At 44.9% G+C, this 19,636-nt stretch overlaps 1 protein-coding gene across 2 annotated transcripts in view; it reads right to left on the bottom strand.

The window, feature by feature from the left end:
- STXBP6 (syntaxin binding protein 6) overlaps nt 1-19,636 on the bottom strand; it is a 110,448-nt gene that overhangs the window by 74,381 nt on the left and 16,431 nt on the right. For both annotated transcript variants that reach the window (XM_070756180.1, XM_070756171.1), the window contains one exon: nt 2,696-2,876. In XM_070756180.1, coding sequence (XP_070612281.1) covers nt 2,696-2,849 — 154 coding nt within the window. In that variant the 5' untranslated portion in view covers nt 2,850-2,876. The remainder of the gene's footprint in view (nt 1-2,695; nt 2,877-19,636) is intronic.

The raw sequence follows: 19,636 nt of genomic DNA, 5'->3' as shown, positions 1-19,636 counted from the left end.
TGAGCTCACTGTTATAGACACACAGTACAGTATTTTATTTTGAAATTCTCTGAGGCAAAACAGGGTGGGTTTTTTATTTGTTTGTTTGTTTGTTTATTCATTCATTCATTCATTCATTATTTCTGTGCTGCCTGCTCAGACGCTATACTTTTCCGCCCACCCCCCCAAAAAATTAGAGGGAACACTGCCCGTAACGCTTGGCCATTATTTCAGACAAATGGTTATCCAACATCTTCTTAAAAACGTCCAGTGTTGGAACATTCACAACTTCTGAAGGCAAGTCATTCCACTGATCAATTGTTCCAACTGTCAGAAATTTTCTCCATAGTTCTAAGTTGCTTCTCCCCTTGATTAGTTTCCACCCATTGTTTCTTGTCTTACCCTCAGGTGCTTTGGAGAATAGCCTAACTTTTCTTCTTTGCCTGATGTAGAACAATTACATTTCTTCTTCTTAAATTCTATCCTTCTTCATTTCAGTCCATTGCTGAAGCTTTTCTAGATTTGTCTATATCATTCTCTTGATATATGAAATCAATCTGAAGAAGATAAAGTTGGTTCTGCATGATTTGTCTGCAGATCACTCATATTGGCTCTTTTTAATTGAAGCAACCATCTCCAAGAGTTTCAAAAGTGATGAAAAATAATATGAAGACTTGCCTGGTACACCAATGTCAAGCTGACAGGTATACAAGTAAATAAGATAACTTTGATTTTGTTTTGCTTCGGTAGTCAAGCTTCTCCAAAAGAAAACTTTCAGCAGCCCCAAGCTTTTGAAAGATTAAATACAAATTGATTAGGTAAAAGCAAATGAGGCTTAAACTACCAATTTGACAAACAACGTAAGCACTGATGCAATGGAATGAAGTGATGTTCATCCAAGCAGAAAATATATGAAATGCTATTAACTACCTAAATGCATGCTTAGATATACATTTTACAATTTTAAATATTATTGGTATAGGCAAGTAGGAGAATCTTTTACCATTATAGTTTTACAGTTGGTGAGCCTTAAAATTGCTATACAGTACATATATATTTCAACAATATATAAAGCAAAGGGGGCAGAGGAGAAAATTCCATCTTTAAGGCAGGAAAGAATCCTTAATATGGACAATTCAGTAAACTTCAGCTAAGAAATATATGAAAAAATCTCTACAGACTAAGCTCCCTTTTTGAAATGGGATAAGCAATTTTTTTTTGCTTTTTCTAAAAGTGATAATTTCATCTATCATTAGCTATTCTCAACTAGCAAAGAGAAAAACCCAGTTATAACAATAAACAAAACCATGTAGAAACCGTGCACAATATATATACATTAAAGCTCAACAATCCAACAAAACCAATACAATAGAGCACTCTGTATTTAAATATACTCTGGAACATACTGTAATGGTGTGATTGTTTAAAGGTTGCACACAAACACACACACAAACAATAATACAGTGTTGGAATTTACTATTTATAATCTGGAAATCTTAACTGCACTGGGTCCCTTGCATTTGCATAGTATACAACTTACATACTCAATTCATTTGATGCATCTGCAGTGCTCTGTGGTCGCATGATCACAATTTACAAAATAATTTTTGCCGGAAACTGATCCCTTTTTCCCCCAGCAAAACATGTCCCATAGCAAACAATGGGTTTGCTTAATGGCATTTGCTTAACAACTGCCACAAAAGAGATGCCTATCCAGTCACATGGTGACCCACTTTATTACCATCATGACGTAGGTTGAAGAATACTTTTGCCATCTATACATGCAGAAAAGATAAACTTTTTTGGGGGGGTCTATTCTGGCACCCAAAATTCTTGCTTGATCTACAAGTATATATAATGTCTCTTTTAAGAACATAGGAAATAAACATATATAAATTTCTTAATGCAATACCAAAAATCAAGGTCCATTCTTTCACTGACATATTACCATACATTTTACCTTAGATACAGCCTCATAGTGCTTTATAGCTTATATAGCTTTATAGCTCAACAATCTGGATACTCCCTTTATCAACCTTGGAAGGATGGAAGGCTGAATCAACCTTGAGCTCTGTCAGTATTAACTTCAGACTGTGGGAAGAGTTTGTTTGCAATACTACGCTGTAACCAGTAGTGGGCTCCTACCGATACGCTAATTGCACGCAGATTCCTGCACCTGTGCAGGTAGCAAAATCTTTCATGGAGACACATATGCACATGTGTTTAGGTGAGTTTTTGCATGGAAGCATGCACAGAAGCAAAATAACTCACTGGAACACGCACGCGAGATTTTGCTACCTGCACAGGTGAAGGAAGCAAAATATTGCTTGAATGTGCCAAGCTCGCAAGAGCCGTGGAGCTGCGCACAATTAGGTGTATCGGTAGGAGCCCACTACTGACGCTAACCACTGTGGTCCCACGGCTTTTCAAGCCACATTAGTGCTTGAAGGAATAGATCTTTGTGAATAGTATGGCCAAATATTGAGAAATATTTGAAAGTCTATACATTACTGACTCCATCACATGACATAACTCTGTTCGTAACTTCTCTTTATAATTTAAATATAGGAATACTGAAAGTTCATGCTCTGATTTTTTTCATCTAATTGTCTAATTAAAATTCATGATGCCACATTATTTTTATCCACAGACAACATCAATCAACTTTTACAAACAAACTGACAGGATAGCTGGATTTCAAAATGATTTAGCATACCTGACAAGCAAATGTAGGTTAAGTATTCACCCTGACCCCCAGTTGCCAGGAAAGGAATCTTTTTCTTCGTTCTCCTTTTTACTTGGACTGCACCCAGCATCCTTTCATCATGTGGTGCAAAAATCTCTTTATTGATAGCAGATTTGGCACTCATTATAAATCACACAGATGGAAGTTGTTCCTAAAATGAATTTGTACAGCAAGCATTACATTTTTGAAGAATTATTTAGATAACAAACTGGCTTTTTGTCCCCTCCCCTCTATTAAAAATACATTCTTGCATACACACATGCAACCAAAATAACAAATAACTTATTCAAATCTAAAATAATCTGCCATTTTGAACAACAGAAAGAGCTTCAGAGTCAGCTTAGACAACTTGGGTCTGGATGGTTATTATCTTCAATATAAAAGGATGAAACTGGGGGCTAATATTGAAGGGAAGGGGCTTTTTTGTTTTAATAAGGTTTACAGTAAAAAGATGAAGCAATAAGGATTTTCAATACAATGATATGAGAAATTAGCAAATTAGAGGGCCAGTTATTAGCAATAAATGTTAAATATTCACACATGGCATAAAAGCCATCTAAACATGAAGTGACTTCAGATGCAACATCTTTGAACAATCATAACAGAGCAACTTTCATAGAAATCTTAGTAGGCTGATCCACTGGTAAAAAACTTCGAATTTCATTTCAGGCTACTCTGTGTATTGATTAAAATCACAAAGTACAAAATCTGTCTCAAAAAGAAGAATAGAAAAAGAGGCAGATCTATCTTGATAGCCATGTCCATGCATGACTCCAAGTACAGCATCCTGCTCAACCTGCCTTCCGAAATGTTTGAAGGTAAAGCAACTTCAAGATTGTCAGTGGACGCACTTTTTATGTGCAACAGAGAGAATGGTGGAAAACCAGAAAGAGCTACTACAAAAGCTTTCGTAACAATGATTTCATACCTTGGATCTGTCTTTCTGCAAATCCAGCTCAAGGACTCTTTTGATTTCTACCTTTTTCCCCCCTGATCCAATTATTAGCAGAGATTGACAGAAAGGATCCAAAGATATACTTTCCCCCTGGAGGAGGTAAAATTGTTAGGAGAACTGCTTGGACCTCTAACATTTTCTTGTGAGCCGGTTGAGAACTAGTATCATGGCACAGAATGCAAATTTACCCCCCCCCCCACACACACACTCAAACAAAACAAAACAAAAAACAAAACCCTAAGACCTACAAACTCTTGTACCCAGTGAATAGATCAAAGATATTCAATGAAGCTCCTTGCCAAGTAAAGGAGCTCTAGATTAAAGACAGCTGGCTGCAGCCTGATTTAAAAGGCAGTCTGGAGCCATGCTTCTTCATTGGAAGCAACTGTCTGATTTCCTGCTTTGGGGTGTGGCATTCCTGAGAACAGTGCTTGCAGAGCTCTGACTTTTTAATGTCTGACAAACCTGACTCTGAACTTTGGACTGGAGTTTGACTGAATGAAACCATTCAAGCCAACTTTCTTTCCAGGAAACTTTTGTTAGTTTACATTTCTTTCCTTCAGTGTACCTTTTTTCCTTTCATGTTGAACTGAATACATGAAAGGAACTCTTAAGCAGGGATTTTGTTATTTGGCATTAATTTCTCATGACAATTTGTACACTTTGAAATACTACTGGTTCTATGAAACTACACTTTGATTTTCTATTGTAATGCAATGACAAATCTGGGACTGAGCAAAAACCATAATGATTTATTTTTAATGATGCATTGATCTATGTGACTTAGGAAATATGGACATTAAACCAAAAGCATTCAAGATAAAAGAGTGCTGACTTTCCTAATGCTTTCAAAACATTCAACTGAAAAGACTAATTAGTCATATTGACCAAAGAAGATGTGCTAATCAGTTTACCTTTCACTATGTCCTGTATAGATTATCTTTGTGGTCATTTATTGATGCTTAGCTGAAATAGATTTTAAAGACCTGATTCCAGAGGACCCCTGGCCCTCTGGAATCAACTCCCCCAAGAGATTCACACTGCCCCAACCCTCCTCGCCTTTCAAAAAATCTTAAAAACTTATTTATGCCATCATTCGATCCCAGCCCCTGGCCATTGAATGTTTAATGTTGGTTATATTGAATGAATGATTATGATAGTATTTTATAATGTTTTTAGTGAATTATTTATATTAATTGGATTTGTTTGTAGATTGTATATTGTTTTATGAACATGCTGTGAGCCACCCCGAGTCCATGGAGAGAGGCAGCATACAAATCCAATAAACAAACAAACAAACAAAGTGTTCAACACAATTCATTAAATTGAAAATCCAAACCATTATCTAGATTATTTGTAATTTTTTAAGAAATCTGAAATACTTAATATAAGAAGAATGTTCCATTACTAAAAACATGGATCTTCAAAATCCATCTGATATATTGTTTAAGGCATCAGGCTAGAATTCTAGTCCCACTTTAGGCATGAAAGTTGGCTGGGTGATCTTGGGCCACTGGGCCAGTCACACACTCTAGGCTAAGCCACCTCACAGGACTGTTGTTATAGGGACAACAGCAGGAAGGATTATTAGGTATATTTTCTATCTTGAATTATTTACAAAATTTGTTTATAAAAAGAAGGGATAAAATAAACTAATATACAAGTATTCAAGGTTTTTTGCACTATTCTTGCCCGTATACTGGTATATCAATTGTGAGGATAATTTCCAGGGCTAGCTTCAGCTGGAATTAGCTACTCCTGATAGGAAGAGGTGGTTCCGCACAGCCTTTAAATTTTTTTAATGTTCTCTCATGTGGAAAAAATACATAAATCCAGGGTCTTTCTCAATGTAAAAGGCACAAAACATCAATTACAGAAATTTTCATAAACATTACTTTCCAGTAAGCTTGCTTCCATAGTCAGGGCTTCAGAATGGGGTAATTTAGAAAATAGTCTTGTATTAAAGTTTTCTATAACCAAGAAAAGAAATGGGGATTATCAAAATTGCTATCACCAGCATGGGGTAATGGCTATGGTACTAGAGAAAAATGTTTTATGTGCAAGTACTGACAGAAACTTCGTGCAGTGTTAAGATGAACAAATAGTTGAAGGAGGAGGAGAACCAATGGAATACAGTGCTGTCCAATCCCTATCTGCTAGAATTGATCCAGAAGGATATGATTGATGGTATCAAAGGCTGCTGAGGTCAAAAAGGACAAAGATGGATGCACTACTCCTAGATCGCTCTCACCAGGGTTCATCTAAAAATGAAATCAATGGTGCTGTCTTCCTATTATCCATCTCAAACACTGATTGAAAGAGTCCAGATGTTTTGCTTCATGCAGGGTCTTTTGAAACTACCAACAGATCACGTTCTCCACAACTTTCCCTAAAAATGGAAGGTTGGAGATCAGACAAAAACTGTCCTGATTAAATCAAGTGATAGTTCTTTGAGGAGATAGTTCATCAAGGCCTCCTTAAGAGCCAGTAAGACCACTTTCTCCCTCAAGAAAGAATTAATCACTAACCCTATACCAAATCACACAGACAGCCTTAACCATCCAGGAAGAGCAGGGATCTAACACAGGTGTGGTCGAGCTAGCGGTTGTAACGTCTTGTCTTGTCCTTTTCCTCAAGTCCAACACGATCAAACTCCTCTCAAAGTATGGGAGCCTTAGCTCCCATAATCTTCACTAGTGCTGCCTCAAGGCCAAAGTTCAATCTAGACCGAAATATGAGCAGCTTTATTTGCTAGATGGAAAGCATATTCTTAGAGAGAGAGAGAGACATCCCCACTCTCCCGATCTCAATATAATGTCTTCCAAGGAGGAAGAAATATTCATTGAGTCACTATCTGCGGAGACACAGCTACATTTTGTCCCCTAAGGTAGGCCCTAATAGCAGTTCTGGCAGCTGCTCAATCATCTTCAATTCCTGTCTTTTGCCAGTAGTTCTCTACCATCTCTTGGGCCTTTTTTAGTTCTCTCAGCCCTCTCATGAAGAATTATGAGAACTGTAGACATGGAGAGGCCGCTCAAGTTCAATTTGATCCAAAGCTGTAGTCACTCTCATTTTCTAACAGGGTATCCAGGAGGAAAGCATTTTGAAATTCCCTGATATTTCCCTGGTATTTCCCTGTAACTTGTGATCTAGTTAAGGCACAGTCATAGATGACATCATACCAAATGGCTAAGCCGTGGAGAAATATTGGTAGCTGTAGTTCCAATCTTTGTGTTGTTTTAAATGGAATGTTAGCAACTGACATTTCTTCCTAGTATGTAGTGTGGGGGTGGAGATTTGCTTTGAATGTAGCAAATAGATTGGGTGACCACGTTTCAGTGATCTGATTGGTTGGTGTAATCATAGTTATTAGAAGGAATGACATGGAGATTTTTTTGAGGTGTTTTGTTTAAGGCTGATTTCCAAATATAAAATTCTAAAATCATAATTATTAGAAGGATTGACATGCTGATTATTATGAAGTGTTTATTTTGTTTAAGGCTGGTTTCCAAATCTCTGGCAGGCGGGAGGTATCATCTCTTTTATTTATTTATTTCTTCCTAGTATATAGTGTGGGGGTGGAGATTTGGTTTGAATGTAGCAATTAGATTGGGTTATTATGTTTCAGTGATCTGATTGGTTGGTGTAATCATAATTATTAGAAGGATTGACATGGTGATTTTTATGAAGTGTTTTTTGTTTAAGGTTGGTTTCCAAATTTCAAAATTCCAAATTCATAATTATTAGAAGGATTGACATGGTGATTTTTATGAAGTGTTTTTTGTTTAAGGCTGGTTTCCAAATTTCAAATTTCAAAATTCCAAAATCATAATTATTAGAAGGATTGACATGGTGATTTTTATGAAGTGTTTTTTTGTTTTGTTTTGTTTTTGTTTATTTTGTTTAAGGCTGGTTTCCAAATTTCTGGTAGGCGGGACGTGTCATCTCTTTTATTTATGCAAAGGGGTCTCCTTTCAATTTCTATGGCTTCTAGAGCAATTCTTCTATATAAATTCTCTGTTTTGTGAAGTAATTTAGTTTTTTCAAAGTCAATTTCGTGACCTGTTTTTTTAATGTGCTGGACAAGGGAGGAAGTCTTTTCTTCTTTTTTAACTGCATTCACATGTTCTGCAAGGCGTGCACTTACTCTTCGGTTGGTTTGTCCAATGTATGTGGCTGCACATGTTTTGCAAGGGATTTCATAGATTCCTTGGTATTCCAATTGGATTTTATCTTTGGGGCTCCTTAGGATATTAGATATTTTTTGGTTGGTGCAAAATGAAGTTTTGATGTTATGTTTGTGCAGAATTTTACTAATTTTGTCTGTGGTGCCCTTGATGTAAGGGAGGATGGTGGTACCATTGTCCTGTTCTTGATCTTGTTTTTTGGGGGGTGTCTCTTTTTTGATTAGGTTTGTGATTGTTTTCTCTTCGAATCCATTAGAAATTAATACATCTTTGAGTTTGTTCAATTCAGTTTTTAAGTGCTCATGGTCAGCTAAGCGTTTGGTTCTGGTGATGAGAGTTTTGGCCACTGAGGTGATTTGTGCGGGGTGGTGGTGTGAGTGTGCATTTAGATAACGGTTGGTATGGGTTTTCTTTTGGTAGATAGTGTGTCCTAGGCTGCCATTGGGTTTTTTATAGACCAGTACATCTAGAAAGGGAAGTTGATCATTGATTTCTGTTTCCATAGTAAACTGTATTTTGGGGTGTAGGCTGTTAAGATGTGTGAGGAAATTGTCTAGTTTTTCCTTACCATGTGGCCAAATTACAAAGGTATCATCAACATATCTCAGCCAAAGTTTAGGTTTGTATTTGGATTGCTCTAATGCATTATTTTCGAAATATTCCATATAGAGGTTGGCGATGACCGGTGAGAGAGGTGATCCCATGGGGGCTCCCTCTATCTGTTTATATCTTTGTTCATTATAGATGAAGTATGTATTGGTCAGGCAGTGGTTGGTAAGGTCTAGGATATATTTGGGGGGGTTGTGTTTGTCCTGGATAGCTGTCAAGGCTTCTTTAATAGGTATTTGTGTGAAAAGGGACACGACATCAAAACTTACAAGTAGGTCATTGGGTTGTAGGTTTTGTTTTTTTATTATTTGTATAAAGTGGAATGAATTTTGAACATATGAGGTAATAGTTTCTGTATATGGTTGAAGGTATTTGGCTAAAAATTTGGCAAGGTTTTGTAGAGGGGAGCCTATAGAACTGACTATTGGTCTGAGAGGTATTCCTTCCTTGTGTATTTTTGGAAGGCCATAGAGTTTTGGACATATGGAAGATTTTTCTCTGGGGATGATTTTTTGCTGGATTTCTTCGCTGATGGGAGAGGCCTTGATTTTGGATATATATACATATATATATCCCTTCTATTTTATTGAAATTAATAATAAAACAAAACCAAAATCTATTACTATTAAAACTAAAACAACCAGCAAAAACAAAATAGGCGTTGATTGCTTACCTGAACGCCTCTTCTCGTACGGTGAGCGGGTACAGCAGTCACATGGGTTGCTCATGTCCAATCCGGTGGAACTGAGCCTAGTATTAAAAAAGCTTGCCGGATCCGCCCCTTCCCCAGAATTCGCGAATCCATAGACTAGGCTCAGTTGTGAAGCTCTGTAGTGTTCAACTCTTATTGTTAGAGGAAGAAAGGTATAGAAAGGTAGAGAAGACACATACAAGGGCGGGAAGTGACTGCTGTACCCGCTCACCGTACGAGAAGAGGCGTTCAGGTAAGCAATCAACGCCTATTCTCCGTACTGAAGGAGCGGGTCCAGCAGTCACATGGGACATACCCAATAGATGGTCCCTAGGGTGGGATTAGCTTGCTATCGTGTGAGATAACGGATTGGAGTACCCTTCTGCCGAAGGCAGCGTCCGCTGAAGCGTAAGAATCAATCTTGTAGTGCCTGATGAAGGAATTTGGCGAGGCCCAAGTGGCTGCTTTGCAGACCTCCTCCAACGGGGCTTGAGTCGCCCAAGCAGCCGAGGTGGCTGCGCTCCTGGTGGAATGCGCTGTGATGTTCCTTGGAACTGAGAGGGAGGCCGACTCATAGGCCTTAGATATAGTCCCTCTGATCCAACGGCCTATTACTGTTGAAGACACTTTGGCCCCCATGACTCTGGGATGATAGGCTACAAAAAGTGCTTCTGACCTCCGAAAGGGTCCTGTGCGTTGGATATAGATTCTCAGCGCTCTGGTGAGATCCAGGGTGTGCCATCTAATTGCCAAGGGATGGTCTCGTTGGAGGCAGAAGGAAGGTAGGACAATATCCTGAGATCTGTGGAACATGGAACTGACCTTGGGTAAGAAGGTGGGGTCCAGTCGCAAGACTACCTTGTCCTGATGGAATTGACAAAGGTCCTGCCTGATTGAGAGGGCAGCCAGCTCCGAAATGCGTCGGGCAGAGGTAATAGCCACCAGGAAAGCTACCTTAAAGGATAGGTACCTGAGGGACGCCGATTTTAGGGGTTCGTATGGTGCCTGCGTCAGGGAATGTAGAACCCGTGGCAAATCCCAGGATGGATACCTGTGGACCTTGGAAGGTCTGAGGTTGGCTATGCCCTTGAGGAATTCCTGAACTTCAGGGAAGGATCGGAGAGGCTGTCTGCGGGGACCCCCTAGGACAGATGAGATGGCTGCCAGATGACGCCGGAGGGTGCTGGTGGAAAGCCCTTTATGGAAGCCTTGCATAAGGAAGGAAATAATTCTGTGTATGGGGATGCACAGAGGGGAGAGACCTTCCTGTAGACACCACTGGTGAAACTTGGACCACGTGTGGTCGTAGATTCGATTGGTCGAACCCCTTCTGGCCTTTAAAATGACCTCCACTGAATCGGGGTCATGACCACGCAGTTCTAAATCTCTCCTGATAACAGCCAGGCGGTGAGGTGGAACCACTCCGGGTCTGGATGGAAAGAGGCCCCCTGCCGCAGCATATCCCCCGAAACGGGGAGTCGCCAAGGGTCCTGGACGGACAGCTGTTGGAGATCTGCGAACCAGGGCCGGCGGGGCCAATGAGGGGCGATTAAGATTACTCGGGCCCTCTCGGTGAGGACCTTGTGAATCACGTCCGGGAGGATTGGAATTGGAGGAAATGCGTAGAGTAGGCCTGGAGGCCATGGACTCCGGAGGGCATTGATTGCTTCCGCTCCCGGGGATGGAAATCTGGAATAGAAGCGAGGGAGTTGGGCGTTCGCATTGGTCGCGAAGAGATCCAGGATTGGTAGGCCGAATCTGAGGGTGATTTGATGGAACAGGTCTTGATGGAGGTTCCACTCTCCTGGGTCTATCGTTGCTCGGGATAGCCAATCCGCCTGGACGTTGAGACTCCCCGAGATGTGATCGGCTAGGAGCGACTGGAGATGTTTCTCCGCCCAAAGGCCCAACTTGAGGGCCTCCCTCATGAGAGCCTTGGATCTCGTGCCCCCCTGTCTGCAGATATGGCTTTTTGTGGCAATGTTGTCGGTGAGAATGAGAACGTGCCGGTTGGGAATGCGAGGAGAGAAATGCTTCAGAGCCAGGGAAACGGCTCTTAACTCTAGCCAATTGATTGGCCTGGAAGCTTCCTCCGGGGACCACGTGCCCTGGGCTATCATCCCCTGGGCGTGGGCGCCCCATCCCGATAGACTGGCATCTGTGGTGATGACAAATTGATCCGGGCACCTGAACGGGGATCCTCTGTCCATGGCCGGAGACTTCCACCACTTGAAGGATCTGCGAACACTCAGTGGGATGACAATGCGTCGATTTGAGTTGCTGTGCCCCGATCTCTGAAAAGGTAACAGGAGCCACTGGAGTTCCCTAGCATGAAGGCGAGCCCAGGGAATGATGCCTATGCATGACACCATCTTCCCCAAAAGGGAAGATAGAGTAACTATGGATACTGAAGAATTAGATAAAATGTTAGAAATTAACTCCACTATACTGAGTTTTCTCTCGGGAGAGAGAAAAACCTGGGAGGATTTTGAATCAATAATGGATCCCAGGTGAGAAATGGATGTGGAAGGTTGGAGGTGACTTTTATCAAAGTTGATGGAAAATCCATGGTCCTGAAGGACTGACATGGTGACAGAAAGGTCTGTTTTCACTTTCTCTAGGGAGTTCCCATGAATCAAAATATCATCAAGATAACATAAAATGTGGATGGGAGACGCCCGGATATAGGCCGCCAGGGACCCCAAGAGCTTTGTAAAGACCCGAGGGGCCCAGGAAAGGCCAAATGGCATCGCCCTATACTGGAAATGCCTGCCTTGAAAGGAAAAACGTAAAAATTTTCTGTGGCATTTGGCTATAGGAATGTGAAGGTAGGCCTCAGTGAGGTCTAAGGAGACCATGAAATCTCCCGAGTGAATGGCGGCCAAAATAGAAGACAAGGAGTGCATCTTAAACTTCCTATATTTGATGAATAGGTTTAGTTTCTTTAAATCCAAAATAGCTCTCCAACCTCCGGAGGACTTTGGAACCATAAATAGAATGGAGTAAAAACCTAGGCCCTTCTGACCGGAAGGGACCGGTTGAATGGCTCTGATGGACAATAGATGAGAAATGGCCTCCTCCATACGGTTACAATCTGAGGATGACCTGGGAGAAGGGCAGGAAATAAAACGTTTTGGGGGAGGAGAAATAAATTCTAAAAGAAGGCCTGTTTGAACAGTGTCAATGACCCAAGGGTCCTTGGAGGTAAGACGCCAATTAGAGGCGAAATGAGCTATGCGACCCCCTATGGGAATAGAGGTAAGGTTACCATCTAGGTTTTTTTGAAGCCCTGTTAGAGGAAGCTCCCCTTTGGAAGCGAAAACCTCTACCCCTGGAGTTCCTACCTTGGGAACGAAAGCGGGGGGAATACTGACCTGGAGGTCTCTGATAGGAAGCCGTTTGATCTTGCTGGCGCCCTGGGCGACGAAAGGACTGCGTTTTGGTAGCCTTTTTTGTGGTTGGACCCAAAACTTTCTTCTTGTCCGTGGTTTCCGTGAGGAGTGGATCCAGAAGATCACCGAAGAGAAGGTCGCGCTTTAAGGGACCCTGGGATAACTGCCACTTTTGGCGAACTCCCGCTTGCCAAGGGCGAATCCATAGGAGTCTTCTTGCTGTTGTAGAAGCTGCAATAGACTTAGCGGAAAATCTAGTAGATTGCAAGGTGGCATCAGCCACGTACTGGGCAGCTGCAAAGACCTTGTTGAAGTCTTGTTGACCTCTCAAGTCATCGGGAGGAATATGCTGTTGAAGTTGGCGAAGCCACAGCAGCATGGCTCTGGAGAAAAAGGAAGCCGCTGCAGAACTTTTAATGGCCCAGGAATCAGCGGTGAATCCTCTTTTGAGCATTTGCTCAATGCGCTTGTCCTCTGGTCGGAGGACTTCCTCCGCCTCGCCTGGCACAGCCGCTGCCGAGTGAAGAATCTTGACAGGTTCATCCGGTTTGGGAAAGGATAGAAGCTCTTCATAGGAAGAGGAAAGTTTGTACAACTTTCTGTCCTTGGTGGAGGGATTAAGGCCAGAGGCTGGAAATTCCCACTGTTTGAGTAAAGCATCTTTAAACAATTTAGGCATAGGAATTACCTCGTTATCCTCCTGTTCCTCTGTGAAGTAAGGTAGATTCTCCTCTGGGGGATCAGTGGAAGTGGAGGCTTGTTTCTCCTGTGCCGCTAATCCCGTAGAAATTCTAGCTTTGAGGAGGAGAGATTTGAATAATTGAGAAGGAAAAATAGTAATTGGAGGAGGAACCTTTATTTGGGATTCCTCATCATCTGATAAGCCCTGAAAGGGATCCTCATCATCCTCTATATCGTCATATTCATCCTGGGAGGAATCTGAATCATCCTGAATAGGAGCTCTGACCGCTGGGGAAGAACCCAAGGGGCGGGAGGGACGAGAAGGAGGAAGAGGTAAGGGAAGCTCATTGATGGTGGAGAGTTTGGCATCAATGGCTTTGGACAACACAGCAAAAATAGACTGGAACTCAGGAGGTAAACTGGAAATGTCAGCAGAAATGGCAGAAGAATCCCTAAAGGCCTGGGAGGATCCTGGCTGGGGGGAATCTTCAATAATATCTGGTTCCTCTGGACCTATGCCCCATAGGTTAGGTTGGGGTCTGTCTAGGTTTGGCTCATCCAGAGATAACACAGGGACCCCAGAAGGAGGCAGGCTAGAAGCCTCTGGGGGGTCTTGACTACTGATTACTTGGGCCTGCACTTTCAAACGTTTTGCTGATTTGTCATGGATTTTTTGTAGGGCTAGGTCCCTTCTCTTCTCGGCCCTGGTGACCTTGGTCGAGGGGCGGGCCCCTGGAGAAGAGGAGGAAGAGGCCTGGGGGATACTAGTAATCTCATCGCCTGTAGGCCTGGCCTCTCTGGGACCTTTAGTTGTGCCTCTCTTGGGAAAAGTAGCCATAGTCTGACAATTAACAGAAGACAAGGCTGAGCCAATAACTGAATAATAAGGAGAAGAATTTCAAGGACTTCCCAAGAGGAATGGATCCTGCTTCGAGGCCTCGAAGCTGCTGAAACTTGAGGACAATCTGGGCAAACCCAGAGTTCGTGCCCCCAAACCCAGCGGGGCCAGCCTCCCTAAACTTTATAATTAAGTAAACCAAGGCACTCTGGTTGGAGGCTTAGCCGGTGGAGAATTTAGCCTGGGACCCCCAAGGCCCGCTCCGGGATCCACGCGGTGGACTGAGGCCTACACGGCTGGCAGGGGGCCAACACGAGAGGCCTAGATTTAAAAAGGGCGCGAAGGCCTTCGCGCCGAAAAAAATCGCTCCGTAAAATTTCTTAAAGGGGAAGCGATCGACTAAGTCCAGGAGACTAGAAGGCGTCTCACTCCGCAGGAGGTATTTCTTAAGCCCTTATATACAATAAATAATCAATAATTCAATAGGTAAATACTTGCACCAGGACCTCCAGGCCAAAGGATTAGAAGAATCCACAAGCGGCCGCAGGAATCGTAACCGGCAAAACCGCCGGGGGAAAACGAAACCGCAACTTCTCCCAAGGAAAAAAGCCTAGCCGCTTTTTTTCTTTTAAACGGCTGGCGCAATTAGTGCAAGTAAATAATTAAAGACAATAAATCTTACTACTTTTTGAAGGAAAAGATCGAAGGGAAGGTGTTAGAATGTTGAACGAGCTATCACAATACAACCGCAGGATATGCGAACTGAGCGAATTCTGGGGAAGGGGCGGATCCGGCAAGCTTTTTTAATACTAGGCTCAGTTCCACCGGATTGGACATGAGCAACCCATGTGACTGCTGGACCCGCTCCTTCAGTACGGAGAAACAAAACTATTAATAAATCTATGCTTTAAAATCCACTTAAATAGTTGAGCTAGTTTCAAACTAGATTTTGATTTTCTTTCTCTCTTTCTTGCTCCCATTCTTTTCTATCTGTTTCTGTCTCTTTTCCTCTCTTCCTCCCTCCCTCTCTTTCCCCCTTCTCTTCTTTCTCTCTCCCTCCCCCCTCCATCCGTCTCACTCTTTCCCTCTTTCACATCCGTTCCTATTTCTCCATCCCTCCCTGTCCTTCTTTCTCTCTTCCTTCCTCTCTTTTTTCTCTCTGTCTTACTCTCTTATTTTTCCTGCCCTGCAACACCACTCACTCGCACAAATATGTTTTTTGGGGCCAGAAGCACCGGGGCTTCCTGGGAAACTTTCCTTTTTCCCTGGGACCCGGAGAAGGCGGCCGTCGGATTTGGGGTGAAAAGGCTCGGAGGCAAGAGCCCCGCCATCACCCCGAGCAATTCGCGTAACGAAGTAGACTGCTGAGGCACCGGGCAGTACCCATGGGAAGGTTGGGGGAATTGCGACAGGGCGGCGGCCGGGCTTGGGCGGTGGGGGAACCGCGGTAGGCTGGCGGCTGGTTCTGGGTGGCAGCGGGCGGGCCGCGGCAAGCCGGAGAAGCCGCGGTGACGCGGGAAGCCGCGGTAGGCTGGCAGCCGGGTCTGGGCAGCGGCGGGCGGGCCGCGGCAAGCAAGGAAAGCCGTGGCGGCGCGGGAAGCCGCGGCAGGCTGCCGGCCGGGTCTGGGCGGCCGCGGGCGGGCCGCGGCAAGCCAGGGAAGCCGCGGTAAGCTGGCAGCTGGGTCTGGGCGGGCATCGGGCGGGCCGCGGCAAGCCACGGAAGCCGCGATAAGCTGGCAGCCAGGTGTGGGCGGGCGGCGGACGGGCCGCGGCAAGCCAAGAAAGCCGCGGCGGCGCGGGAAGCCGCGGTAGGCTGCCGGCCGGGTCTGGGCGGCAGCGGGCGGCCCGTGGCAAGCCGGGGAAGCAGCGGTAGGCTGGCGGCCGGGTCAGGGCGGCGGTGGGCGGGCCGTGGCAAGCCGGGGAAGCCGCAGCGGCGCGGGAAGCCGCGGTAGGCTGGCGGCCGGGTCAGGGCGGCGGTGGGCGGGCCGTGGCAAGCCGGGGAAGCCGCAGCGGCGCGGGAAGCCGCGGTAGGCTGGCGGCCGGGTCTGGGCAGCAGCGGGCGGCCCGTGGCAAGCCGGGGAAGCCGCGGTAGGCTGGCGGCCGGTCTGGGCAGTGGCAGGTGGGCCGCGGGAAGCCGCAGTAAGCTGGCAGCCGGGTCTCGGCAGCGGCCGGCCGCGAGAAGCCGGGGAAGCCGCAGCGGCGCGGGAAGCCGCGGTAGGCTGGCGGCCGGGTCAGGGCGGCGGTGGGCGGGCCGTGGCAAGCCGGGGAAGCCGCAGCGGCGCGGGAAGCCGCGGTAGGCTGGCAGCCGGGTCTGGGCAGCAGCGGGCGGGCCGTGGCAAGCCGGGGAAGCCGCGGTAGGCTGGCGGCCGGTCTGGGCAGTGGCAGGTGGGCCGCGGGAAGCCAGGGAAGCCGCAGTAAGCTGGCAGCCGGGTCTCGGCAGCGGCCGGTGGGCCGCGGCAAGCCAGGAAAGCCGCGGCGGCGCGGGAAGCTGCGGTACGCTGGCGGCCGGGTCTGGGCGGCGGCGGTTGGGCCGTGGCAAGCCGGGGAAGCCGCGGTAGGCCGGCAGCCTGGCCCAGGGCCCCCGGTCATCACCCCCCACCCTCGTTCCCACCCCCACCCCATGGATGCTTAGAAGGCTTGGCAGCAGACCGCGCCGCCAGACCCAGGGACCCCCAACGGTTTTCTTACCTTACTGGGCCAGCAGCTAAACAACCATTTGGCTGCGGGGGGGGGGGGGTGTTATATGTGGAAAACGTCTGGGATTTAAGGGGCGGGGAAGAAAGCGGGCCTATAATTGGCCCCTTTCTTTCCCGCCTTTACTTGAAGGAACTGTTGCTGCAAACTGTTGTTTACAGAGCAGCGGCAGTTCCTTTAATTTCAAATTCCGGCGCAGCGATCGGTCCTGTGCGCTGGAATTTGAAATTCCCGGGCTGGGGGTTAAAAACCTCTGCGGTATGGCGCGCTGCGCAGCTTAGAGGGAACTATGGTCACAGTTATGCTAATTTTTGCTTGACTCTGCCAGGTAGCGCAATCCATTTTTTTAACATGATTTTCTCCTGACTTTTAAACATTTTAATACAGTTTGGTTTTTCCCCCTGATATATTCCGTTTTTTTCATAAATTCTCTGATATTTCCGATATTTCCCAAACTGCCGATTTCCCTGATAATTCTCTGGTTTCCCTGGTTTCCAGGTTTGCTGGATACCCTGTTCTAAGTAACCTGTACTGCCTATGTTACTAATATGTTGAGTCATTATTTCATTTGTTACCAGTATTTAAATAGATATGCCTAACAATGGATCTGTTGATCACCTTGAAATGTAACAGCACTCAAATCATAAGTTTTATCAGATAGCTAGGTTGACCAAATACATCTTTTAGAAAGCTTGTAAAGAGCCATAGGGGCTTCTTTTCAAGACAAAGTACTTGTTGCCCAGAATGGCCTTATGTAAAGTGGGTTCTTCCATCATTCATTCATTTATGAAAAAGATACAGTTCTACTTATTTACAATAGCAATCTTAATATAGGATGGCAGTTCTTAGCAAGTAACATACAAGAAGCAAGCTACACTTTCAGTGGTATTAAAAAGTATTCAATTGGTTTTAAATATATTACTTTTTTTCCTCTTATCTCTTGATATCTTTCCAGGAAAGCCCAGATGTTTGCATTTCAGCCAAGTAAACACAATGCATTCAAAATCATGGGTATGTAAACATCCAGATATTTTAAGCATTTCAGGAAACAATTGCTTAAGTACATATACTTTAAAGCATTACATATGTCATAAGTACCAAAGAGATCAGCAATTGAGGGGGTTGAGAGGGAATTCAAAAAAATGCATTAAATGTATGAAAAGTGTGGTTTTACTCACTAAGTCTATGATAAAACATATCATATAAAAGTTGGCCTCATGTTACAATCCTATATATAATTACTTGCAAGTAATTTTCATTAAACTCTTCTGATAAATTATAGAATACAGAAAGGTAGAAGGGGCATTGGTCTTACCTGGTACACCTCTTCTCATATGGTAGAGCCAACGTTCAAGAATGTGATGACACCATCCCTTCAGCCAATTAGGACTGAGTCTGACAAACTGATATCTTTGACCTTCTGCATCAATTCCCCCTCTTAAATGAAGGACGATGGTCAGACTCGGGATATAGCTCCCAAAGTCAACAACTAGAAGATAACAGTTTGATGACTTTGTGAATGGTATGTATGTGGGTCGTGTGTTGCCTTGTTATTAGTTTTAATCAGGGTTTTAGTATTATAGTTTTTTTTTTATTTCTTATTGTTATTTGTAATTTTATATTGTTGTAAGCCGCCCTGAGTCCCTCAGGACTGGGTGGCATAGAAGTCTAACTAACTAACTAACTAGCTAACTAGCTAACTAACTAACTAACCTGATAGCCAGACTAGCTGAAATTTGGGCTAGATTGGAAGTTAGCTTAACCCTATGACGCCCCTTCTCCATAGTGGGTGGAAGTAACCTCCAAGAATGGAACATACCAAAGCAGTCTGTCCATTAAGAGGGTTAAGTCTGTCTGGCTTCCCCAGTCTATGGCACCACGTGTTGGAGAATCCTATAATCAAATGCCGCCTCTGCAAGTACATCCACAGTGGTACCTCTACTTAAGAACTTAATTTGTTCTGTGACCAGGTTCTTAAGTAGAAACATTCTTAAGTAGAAGCAATTTTCCAATAGAAATCAGTATACAGTGATCCCTCGAGTATCGCGAGGGTTACGTTCCAAGACCCCTCGCGATACTCGATTTTTCGCGATATAGTGGTGCGGAAGTAAAAACACCATCTGTGCATGCGCGCCCTTTTTCCATGGCCGCGCATGCGCAGATGGTGGAGTTTGCGTGGGCGGCGGGGAAGACCCAGGGAAGGTTTCTTCGGCCGCCCAGCAGCTGATCTGCTCGGCAGCGCCGCAGCAGCGAGGAGCTGAAGATCGGGGTTTCCCCGCCGCCCACGCAAAGGGGAAACCCCGATCTTCGGCTCCTCACTGCTGCGGCGCTGCCGAGCAGATCAGCTGCTGGGCAGCCGAAGAAACCTTCCCTGGGTCTTCCCTGCCGCCCACGCAAAGGGGAAACCCCGATCTTCGGCTCCTTGCTGCTGCCCGCCCGCCGCCCACCACCCATCGCTCGAGAGCAAGAGGGGGAGAGATAGAGAAAGAGAGAGAAGGAAAGAAAGAGATGAGAGAGGGAGGAAGAGAGAAGAAGCAAGATAGAGAAAGAGAGAGAGAGAAAGAAAGATGAGAAAGGAAGAGAGTGACGTCATCGGGTGGGAAAAATCGCGATATAGCGTTTCGCGAAGATCGAGATCGCGAAAATCGAGGGATCACTGTAAAAGCAAATAATGAATGCAAACTCATTAGGAAAGAAATAAAAGCTCGGAATTTGGGTGGGAGGAGGAGGGAGGAGGAGGAGGACAGTCGCTGCTGAAAGAAGAAGGTGAGGTGAACGCCCCCTTTTGCCTTTCTGCGCCCAGACGCTCCGGGAGGCAACCTCACACCGGGTATATGGAAGGCAGCATGAGGGAATCACCACAG

Source organism: Erythrolamprus reginae, chromosome 1, assembly GCF_031021105.1.
Source record: "Erythrolamprus reginae isolate rEryReg1 chromosome 1, rEryReg1.hap1, whole genome shotgun sequence".
Lineage (NCBI taxonomy): Eukaryota > Metazoa > Chordata > Lepidosauria > Squamata > Dipsadidae > Erythrolamprus > Erythrolamprus reginae.
Note: the sequence above shows the minus strand (reverse complement) of the source record. Positions and strands in the feature narration are given on the sequence as shown.